This window comes from Empidonax traillii, unplaced genomic scaffold, assembly GCF_003031625.1.
Source record: "Empidonax traillii isolate 1590-97213 ecotype Southwest subspecies unplaced genomic scaffold, ASM303162v1 scaffold26:size2357266, whole genome shotgun sequence".
Lineage (NCBI taxonomy): Eukaryota > Metazoa > Chordata > Aves > Passeriformes > Tyrannidae > Empidonax > Empidonax traillii.
In genome coordinates, this window is record NW_020955219.1 from 740,257 (window position 1) to 750,386 (window position 10,130).

Below are 10,130 nucleotides of genomic sequence, written 5' to 3' on the forward strand. Positions count from 1 at the left end.
TTTGAAGCCCAGGTTCTCTGAAGTACCAAGTCTCAAATCTTGGCAGAAAATTAACAGAGCCCTGATTTCCTCCCTGAAATTTAAATTCAGGGTTAGCTTTTCATTCTTTGCATCTCAGTTTTTTCAGTATCACACATTTAGTCTCAAATACACAAATTTGACTGGAATTGAAACACTGGCTCAAGAGATCAGAAGCCACCTCACTGTGGGTACTGTGCCTTTTTTTTGCACAGAGGACTTTTCATTCCTCCTCTGAATTATCTCTGATACACTCAGAGAATGGAGACCATAAGCCTGCTCACATCCAGCTTCCAACAGAAACGGTGTGGATGTGACATGTGGCAGTGACCCAGCTGCTTAACACTGCTTTCTGCTTTACCAGCCAGATTTATCATGCATTTCCTGCTATCAATGATAGCTGATATGCTCAGAATTCATTCCCAAGCAGGAGCAGCAATACCAGTGCTGGTTCATTTGAACACTGTTATGAGTGCTTCACCACATTGGCAAAGAATAGTTTGCAAGTACACCACGTGCTACACTACTTTGTAGCTAGCATGTAATTTATGTGTTTGAAATAGTCGCACATACCTACCAGCCCCTTCCTAATGGACTTAAATCATCCTCAGGTAATTTCCTGAAATTTGCTTCCCAAAGCCAAAGCATTCCACAGCCTAAGCACTTATGTAATGTGTATTATCTGAACTCCATCTCCTCAGTAGCAGTTGCTCAGAGGACAACAGCTTTTCTAGGATGACAGAGGACTTGGTGGACACTCAACCAGTATGCTTACCCAGCATGGTTTGGCTTCCTGAGGGTGTGGCTGGGCACCTCTAAGTTAAATCTGGGCAGCTGTCTTGCCAGATGCACCCAGAGAGCTGTGAGCTGATGCTTTGGAGGAATGAGAGTTCCTTACCACAGATAATGGAGCTCATCCCCTTGGCAAAGCATTGTTCCAGCTGTCCCTTCTCACAGTACTGGGACAGCAATCAGCTGTTCTTCTGCTCTGAGGAGGATCAGTTTGCAGTGAACAAGTACAATAGCAAAGGGAAGCTTAGAGTAACTCCATGCCACCTCACAGAAAAATAATTCATGAACCAGGGCAATAAGCTATTCATCCCGACCTCAGGCATCTTCTAGATTGTGCACCTGGTAGCTCATAAGAAGCAAATTGTGAAGAACAGATGTCTTGTGCCAAATTCTTCTGGCTTTTTTTTTTCTTTTTTTTTTTTTTTTCCCCAACTGGAAAAGCAGTTAGTTGGTATGTTTTAATGAATCTTGAACTGGTCTCCTACCTCGAGTCTGTCAGAAATGGCCAAAATCATGGGACAGTTCCATGCCAGATAACAAACCAGACAGCTTGTGACTCATTGTGCCTTTGGGTCGTGGGAGGGAAAGATTAATGTAGAGGCAAGAGAAGCCACCACCACCAGATGCTGTTTTTGTTTTGTTACCTACAAGCTTGGCTAGAATGAAGGCTGATTGGCATGACATTAGCTTCCTTCTGCTGTCATAGAGCAAGGGCGATAGAAAGATAATAGGAAGAGAAATTCAGTTTAATAAAGGAAAAATAATCAGAGGTAGCAATGCTTAAAATTATAAGGCCTAAGTAATCATCATTTGCTTGGTTGTTGGTTCTTAGTTTAATTACTTTTAAAATTCTGATCCAGGAGTTTCATTAGCACAGGTTCAAATGCGTAATAGAGTCAATTTTCCATGCCAGCTTACAACAGGAAAGTGAACAGATCAGATTCCAAATCCCCTAAGGCTTGGCTTTCTCTGACAGATGCTGAGGAATATGAAAAGGGCTTTGGCACTGAATTTAGAAATGGGAACTCCCATTGTGTTTAAATCCTATATAGATGGATATACTGTAAAAATCTAAACTGACTTATACCAGTGTACTGGTACCTGGCTCATTACATCTGTAAATAGATGCTCTGCCTTAGGGTAAGAGCTGAAGTGCTGAATGCCAAATACAAACATTTCTGTGAGGTTTTTTATTTTACAAACATCTTGCCTGCCTGCATACAAAGGCAAATCTGTTTTACAAGTTACTTTTTCAGAGCAAGTGATCCAAAAGCATTCATCATGTGTTGTTAGGTATACACACAGGTAGGTTGCTCAGAAGTGGTTCTTTTGATGGTGGAGGAATGACTACAGCTGGAATACAGGGCACTGTTCCATGTAAGAACAGGTGGTTTTGTGCTGATAATAATGGAGGAAGTGCTTTCTTACAGAACCTGCCAAGGTGTCAACAGGATTCATGCAGTGCTTGGGGCACTTTGTTTTTGTTTCCTGAAGTCTCCTCTGAATATTTGCATACAAAAAGCTGTCTAGCTCCATGTAAGAGTAGAGCTACATCTGCTCAATACCTAAAGCTGACCTTATACTTTCCAAAAGTGATGAGTGCACAACAGCTCATGCCATTATACTGTTGCCAGATTTTAGAAATCTCTGGGGTCCAACCTTCTGAGAGCAGCGGCTGGGTCAGTCTTCAGCTGGAATACTTGGCAGCAGGGTGGGAGGTGAAACAGCTTCTTTCAAGATCATGCACAAGTAAATAACAACCACTGAAAAGCCCTGTCTCATTCTAAACTTAGAGGCGTGAAATGACCCATGAGCTGAAGATACTGCACAGAACGTGATTTCTCTGCCTAGTTACACTCTTGCCGCAGGGAGTTCACGTGCACTTTATTCCTCAACTTTACAAACCTCAGGAAGGGCATTGAAGGGTACTGGAGCCTGGGGAAATCACTTGCTGCTTTTTAGGCAAATAATTGATGTTGATAATTTCACAGCTTCTGTAGCAGCAGCAGGCAGTGGAGGAGAGCATCCTAGCTGGCAGAGTCCAGTGGGGATAGTTCACCTGCTTATTAAGTGTACTCTCAACAGTGAAGAGAAACACTGAAAAGGACAGCAGACTGCCCTCTAGGTTCAAACTAAATGCTCTTTTTAATCTACAGTTGGATGCAGAAGCAAGTGACCATCTCAAAGAGCTCCAGGTGAAGCTGAACAATGTTTTGGATGAGCTGAGTGCAGTGTTTGGTAACAGGTGAGTATTAGGAGGTCCTTGTCCTTGAAGCATTCCTTTCTTTTGTCTAATCTCATTCAGTCAGGTTAAGAAGAGAAAAGAAACTCCTGTGAACTGCATTATATTTTTCTTTTTGTCCTAAATTCATTGCCTTTCAAATACTGAGATCATCTAAAGAAGTGAGAAATATTTTTAAAGTCTTTCTCTTCTGTATTGCTCTGCTTGGAAAATATAACATGGAGATCTCTCAACTGTGAAATGTATTTGACTTACATAGAGTGATTTTTTTTTTGTAAGTAGTGCTTGTCAGTAACAGAATTGCCTGCTCCTTTACTGCTCAGAAAGCAGTTTCCAGCTTAGCGTTTATGAAACAACATTCATGTTTAAACATTCTGCTGTAAATGTATGAAAGAGCTGACTGATTTCTGATTGTTAAATGCATATTGGAATAAGAAGGAAACAGGTTTGGAATTTGAGATTGACTTGCTCCAATGCTGCTGCAAATGGTGTTTTCTAATGTTTCAAGAAGAGGAGCTCTCTAAAATATTGCCAGAGTAATTGATAGCAATTAAGTTTTATTACAAATCATGTTACCATTTACCTGAGGATAATGTGCTCAGCTTTATAATAATTTTGTAGCAAACCATAAAAACTGTCAATTAAGGAAAATCTAAAAATGCAGACCTCCTAACTGATCTTCAAAAACAACCTCTTGTCATTACAAACCCCATTCATTTCATATTGGGCTCCATAACAGGATTAATGCAGGAATAAATCATAGTGTAGCTCGAATACAGGCAAGACAAGGCAAATTGTACCAACTTGGCCTCCTGGGGTCTACAGATTTGCAGTATTTATGACTGAAAACTCATAGTGGGATTTGTCAATGACTGTTTGGATTTCAGCACAGGGAGCTAAGCAGGGGGATAAGTGAGGAGTTCCCAATGCCAGTAATGGATGCTGTAGCAAGAAATAGAGAGGCTCAAACTGTAACCAAAATGAATCGATAAGGTTCATAACTAGATGGAGGGTGAGCGAGAAATCATAATTAGGAGGTTTTTTTTTTTTTAATCTGAATATTGTCTCCATGGTGTTGCTGCTACAAAATAATTAAGGTACAATCCTGACATTTGCAAATATGGTTTAAAGAGATTATCCAGTTTCAGCATACCTACTGGGAAGTGTTTTAGAGAGATGAGCCAGAAGGAAATTTAGCCAGTCAGATGGCTCAGATGCTTTGTTCATTCCTTAACAGTAACAGGGAGTGAAAAGCAGAGCTGCAGTTTTACTGTATAAGCAAAATCTTCTAAAGGATTTAAACTTAGAAGATAAGACAGATATCTGCAATATTCTGTGCAGAGTCTGTAAGCAGTTGCTCCTACAACACTGTGAACATCTGATGCTGCAGATCTTAACTTCTCTTCATCTATGTAATATAACTACACTTGCTGAGAAGGCAGCACATGTCCAGGGTCTCACGTCACCTTTGAGCTGAGAGAGGATTTTGTCTGGACACAGAAGCACTTTCTGCTTTAAGAGATATCATAGAGAACAGGAGTCTTGGAAGAGTTTATACTTCATGCAAGGCTAGCTGTTGTTCTGTCCCTAGAGTCTGAAGGATTGAAGAAGGGAATTTCTGCAGGAATTAAGGAGTAGCAGGCCCTGTCTGACAGCATAGGTGAGGTCATTTGTTTGCTTGCTGCTGCCAGAGACTCCTGTCAAGCTGTATATCTACACAAACTTCACATTCAGGTGAACCTGTTGCCACAGTAACTGATTTATTATTTTTCACAAAGTTGGTAAAAATTTTAGCTCATAATATTTTTTATCTTTTAAGGCATTGTTATTTTTTAGCCCTGGCTGAGAGGTTTAATGCGTCTTGAAGCAGGGCCCTGCAGCTGATGCAGTGTCTGGGAGAACTGTGGGGTGGGATGAGCCTGTGGCAGAACAGAGACTGTCAGCAGTACAGGAAATTTTTTTATGCTCTTTCATTTGATGTGATTTAAGTCTCTGGTTAAGCTGACAATGCAGCCACAAATGAGTGCTGCAAGCCTCTCTCTGCTAGAAATGGGGAAGGTGGGAGGCTTCATGGAAGGAAAACTCTGGAATTGTTCCAGTGAGAGGCATGCTAGAAGTGAGCAAGAGGGACTGTGAGGCTGGAGGTGGCAGTGGAGGAAAGGTGACTGGGTGGAGAAGGAAGGTGAGAGCCACAGGGCAGAGCAGTTGTACAGTAGCACCCAACCCACAGGTGTCCTGAGTTGCTCGCACGCCAGAAGTTCAAGTCATTTATGCAGATGCAAAGCTGATTTCCAGACTTGTGTCCCTGCTCTTAAAACTTTACCCTATCTCCTACTAGTGTCTTATCTTCCTGGTTTCAAGCCCCTGTGCCATTAGTGGATAGTTAAATGTCACTTCTAGTGCCTGTTGTTACTAACTGTTCTTTTAAATGTCAAAGCATTTTCCTTTATTTGCTGAATTGATTTGTTATCAGCTCTGCTGATCTACTCATAATTTTTTATCATTGCATTATTTAATTTTGAACCTCCTCTTAGCAGGAAGAGATGGAAAAGTAATTGTGCTTTAATGCCTTGTGTGTCACTTCATTACAGGGACACTGCTCATTGCACAGTTGAGCCCCACATCCCAGTTTGACACCTGGCATGGACTGTATGGCACTGAACTGGTTTTAAGTTGGTGCCTGCCTTCAGGCTGTCTCTGCTATTTTAAAGATTTAGCCTGTGATGGGTCATAACCAGATTTCTGCTGATGGACTCCTGGGTGCTCAGAGTTGTGCATGCATTGTGTCATTGCAGGGAAATGGAGAAAGCAGAAAAAGGATACAGCAGGGTGCTTTGAGCTAAGAATAACAGCGTTTCTTGAAATCAGGAAAGGCTAATTTCTTTCTGCAAGAAGAATGAACAAACTCTTCTCAAATGTGATTGTGTCTCGTGTTCAAAGGTGATTAGCTGTGTGTGGGTGGTGGGCATAAGGAACTGGAGAACATGCCCCTTGGAAATAAGTGCAGTGAAGAAAAGAGCAGCAAGTCTCATAAAGGAAGAGTAACTGAGTGCATGGTTTATGAACTTGCAATATTTTACCCTATATCTCTGCCACTGATAATCTTGTTTTTCCTCTCTCCTATCTCTTCAGCTTTCAGACTCGTATTGATGAGTGCGTCAAGCAAATGTCTGATATCCTCTGTCAAGTGAAAGGGACAGCAAATTCTGCTGCTAATGCCAGAAACACAGTTGCACAAGATGCAGATAATGTCCTGAGGCCATTAATGGATTTCCTGGATGGAAAGTAAGGGTGTTCAAATTTATGCTACACATAAGTTCATTGGATTGGAACAGGAATGGGGCAGAGAGGAAAATAGCTCTGTATTCCTGGATTCTTATTGAGATGTCTGGTTTCCAAATTTTCAAGAAGAATTGATAGCTTTTCTTCCCATATCTGCTTTTCACAAGCCATGGATAGCCTCTTCAGCCCTCATTCAGTGCCAGAGCACACTGTCAATTCTTTTCTCTATCTCTGGCAATTAAAGCAATCAGCAAAACACACTACTGATCAGGTAGTGGAAAAGTTTGAAATTCTAAATTTTGTAGCTATGTTGTTTTTTTCCTATAGGTATTTTACTGTAGCCAATTAGCAAAAATATTTAAAACAGTGCTTGCATACTTGATACATGTACTACTCAGGATCCCAGTTGTGTTAAGCGTGTGTGTTCTGGTCATATCCAGTTTGTTCTGACTAGCGAATAAGCTTCTGAACCATGTGATGTGCATAAGCTTGAGCCATTGCTTTCATTAACTGTTGCCATTAATACCATGCAGCAGGATTCAACTGTACAGGGACAGCTAAATATGGCTAACTGGACATAATTTTTGTAAGCCAAGCCTTGAACTACAAAGAGAAGTAGCTTTTAATCATTGTAGAAGCTAAACCTCCTGCTGATGCACAGCAGTTCTTTATTTTGAAAGGGGCGGTCATCAGTTTTCATAATAAATGCTGCAAAAGATGTGAAGCTTTGCAAGTTTAAAATATAGGGAGTTTGGTTGCTCTTAGTGTTGATTATCCCATCTTTGCTTTGGGTCATTGTGTGCTAAGTGACTCTCTGCAGTAGTCATTACATCTAGGAGCTTTCTTGTTTGAGCTTTTTCCATGCATGCCTTCATGAATCCTGAGAAGCTAGACTCCTTTGTGCCACTGGGAACTTGGTATGCTACAGGCTTGTCATCCAGCTGTGGAGCAAGTAATTTTGATTATGATAATCCAATCCTGGATTATTTTCTTTCCTCCTTTGAAGAAGGACAGTATTTTTTGATGCTTACTGCATTTACTCCCTCCCCCCGCATCAGTCTTGTCTCTGTTTGGTTTTGTTCATTTACTGCCTAACCAGTTGGGGGAAGAAGGGAAACTGGGAGAAGGTGTTACACACTGTAGAAAAGCCAGCTGTCACCTGTGCCCTGCTACTGGCCACAGAGTTCCTGTTCTGTAGCTTTTCCAGTGTGATCAGCAAATGCCAAAGTCCAGCAAAGGAAGTTCTAGTGATTTGTGGCCTTTTTTGATAGCCTGTACAATAATAAAGGGAGAAAAACCAGGGTGATAAAGAAGAATGTCTTTATGTTAGAGCAGACAAACATATGGCAGTTGACTGGTGCTGAATGCAAGCACAACAAAATATGGAGGAGTCCAAGAGATGCTTCAGGAGGGTTGTAGAGGTTAAAGTTTTAGAGACTTGAGCAGCTATCAGAAGCTGTACAGGAATTTCTGCATAACACTCTGGGAAGTATTAATTTAAGACTTTCAACATATATCCTTATAATAACAGCTTGAAGTTAAAACTTATTATTCTATATTTATAATTTTTCCTGTATTCTCTATAAACCTGATACATCTTTTTAAGGGAAACCTGTTTGATGGTACCCGCTCTTATTGGGATTATATATGTTATTCCCAACCACCAAGTGATACCTTCTGTAACCCCCAGGCCAATAAATAGAAATCACTGAGATCAGAAATGTCAAAAATCCATTTTGGCCATTATCTCTAGTTCTAGAACTCCAAGGTTGAGCAAAGGCTATACTTCGTGAAAAAGGGAAGATTTTGACCCTTAAAGCAATCATTATTACTGCTTTGGATAAGGCACTGGTTCTTTCATATATATCTCCTCTTTCGTTGTATATTGGACTCTTTGAACTTACTCAGTTCTTGCTCTCTCCCTACAGCCTGACTCTGTTTGCAACAGTGTGTGAAAAGACAGTGTTGAAGCGGGTGCTGAAAGAGCTCTGGAGGGTGGTAATGAATACCATGGAGAAGCTGATTGTGCTGCCTCCTCTTACAGACCATACGGTAAAGCATTTTCTTCTCCCTGACTCATACCAGAAAGCGTTGCCATTGCCTGTGTAACTCATCTCCCTGACCTAATGAGTCATCTCTCCAGGTAAATTTGGCTGCTTGAGGTTGGAAAAACATGTCTGTAACCTAGTAAAGAAAGAGAGCAGCTCTCTTTATAGTAGGGTTGCAAGATACAGAGCAAACCTCAGGAAAAAAAAAAAACAATTAAAAATCCATGATCCAAAAGGAGTTCCTATCCGGTGTATCAACTGTCATTGATTAGAGATTTGCAATCCTCTAAGGAGAGCTGTGTGCGTATGTGGGATTATTGAGCCATTAGTGTTGTGTTCATGGCATTAGGTCAGCACCTGTAAGCCCTTTTGCCTAATCAGCAGGGCTTATTTGAGTGTCTCTCTGTACAGATGTGGTTAATTTGAGCTTGATTATTAATGAAGTCATCCCCTGTTTTGCTCCCCAGAAGACTTTAATGTCAGCATGGCAGGAAATCTCTGTCTGTGATGTTGGGGAGTTGGAAGTGTGTCCACATAGTTTTCCTTCAAAGGAAGTCTTTTGTGTAATTGTTCAGCTCTGCGGACTTGCTGGATGAATGTGTGTCATGAATGTAGTGGTGATTTTAACAATGGAAGATTAACTCTTCCCCAATTTTGAGAAACCACAGAAACTGATTAAATATCAGTCACGCATGCCCAGCTGCTCTGGGATGGTACTCAGTTGGAGGCATTGTGAAGTTTGGGCTATAACCTCATTATTTACAGATGATCCAGAAGTTCTTTTTGTCTCTCTGTTAGAGTAAACTTCCAGTCTGTGGCTTATTTATGCAGATTTATGTTTTTTTTCCCAGTGGTGGGAAGAACAATAGTGGTTTTCACTATTCAGCAATTCCCACATGTATTTTGAGTGGACTTCTTGGGTTGCAGTGTCTAGGGAAGTGATACAAACCTGCCTCTTGAACGAAGTGTTTCTTGCTCTGAGAGGGAAGGCCCTTGTCTCTGGCCTTGATGATGACAACTTTAAAACTGCGCTGTCATACCTACAACCATAAAATTAGCATAAGGCACAATTTGCTGAAGACTGCTTTCTCTGAGCTTGGATTCAGAGTAATAATTTCTGCTTGCCTTTTTAATTTATAAGGAAGAAAAAGAAAATTAATTTAGGAGGATGAAACTTCTTTTTCTCGGATGAATCACTTTTAATAAGGAGTCTTTGGGGACAGGTGCTAAAATCATCATGTAAGAGCAGCATTAACATGACCCATTTGGAATGGAATCAGTGAGATCAAGGGCCTCAGACAGAACTAGGGAGGAGCTGCTTGAGCTTTATACTTGCTAGTTTTGTATTTCAAAGGCAGAGTAGGAGAGTGATTCAGTGCTTGTATCATGAAGGAGGCAATAAGTGCTATCAGCCAATTCTTCCAATCTGCGGGATGTTGCTGTGAGCCTTTTAGAGTGTTCTTCACAAACAGTTTCTTGTTGCCATCACTTCAGTTTCAAATTGAGAAGCAAACTGAAGCGTACCCTCAGTTGTCTGAGGTAATGCAAAATGGTCATCACTGGATGGTAGCAAGGAGGCTGAACTAGTCCAAACTGGGAGAGAGTCGCTGTTTCAGAAGGACAGTTGTGAACAGTGCAGTGATTCAAATGGCCTTGTCTGCAGGCCTCGAGCAGGGAACCTGTGTTGAGGCTAGATGAGCTACAAGGACAAAGAGCTTCTTCCACTGTTCTCTGGGTCGTAGCAATTT

General features: G+C 41.1%; 1 protein-coding gene across 9 annotated transcripts in view; it reads left to right on the forward strand.

Annotated features, from left to right (window-relative positions):
• UNC13B (unc-13 homolog B) overlaps nt 1-10,130 on the forward strand; it is a 208,215-nt gene that overhangs the window by 177,815 nt on the left and 20,270 nt on the right. For all 9 annotated transcript variants that reach the window (XM_027906490.1, XM_027906498.1, XM_027906507.1 and 6 more), the window contains 3 exons: nt 2,967-3,055; nt 6,185-6,337; nt 8,263-8,386. In XM_027906490.1, the coding sequence (XP_027762291.1) occupies nt 2,967-3,055; nt 6,185-6,337; nt 8,263-8,386 (366 nt within the window). The remainder of the gene's footprint in view (nt 1-2,966; nt 3,056-6,184; nt 6,338-8,262; nt 8,387-10,130) is intronic.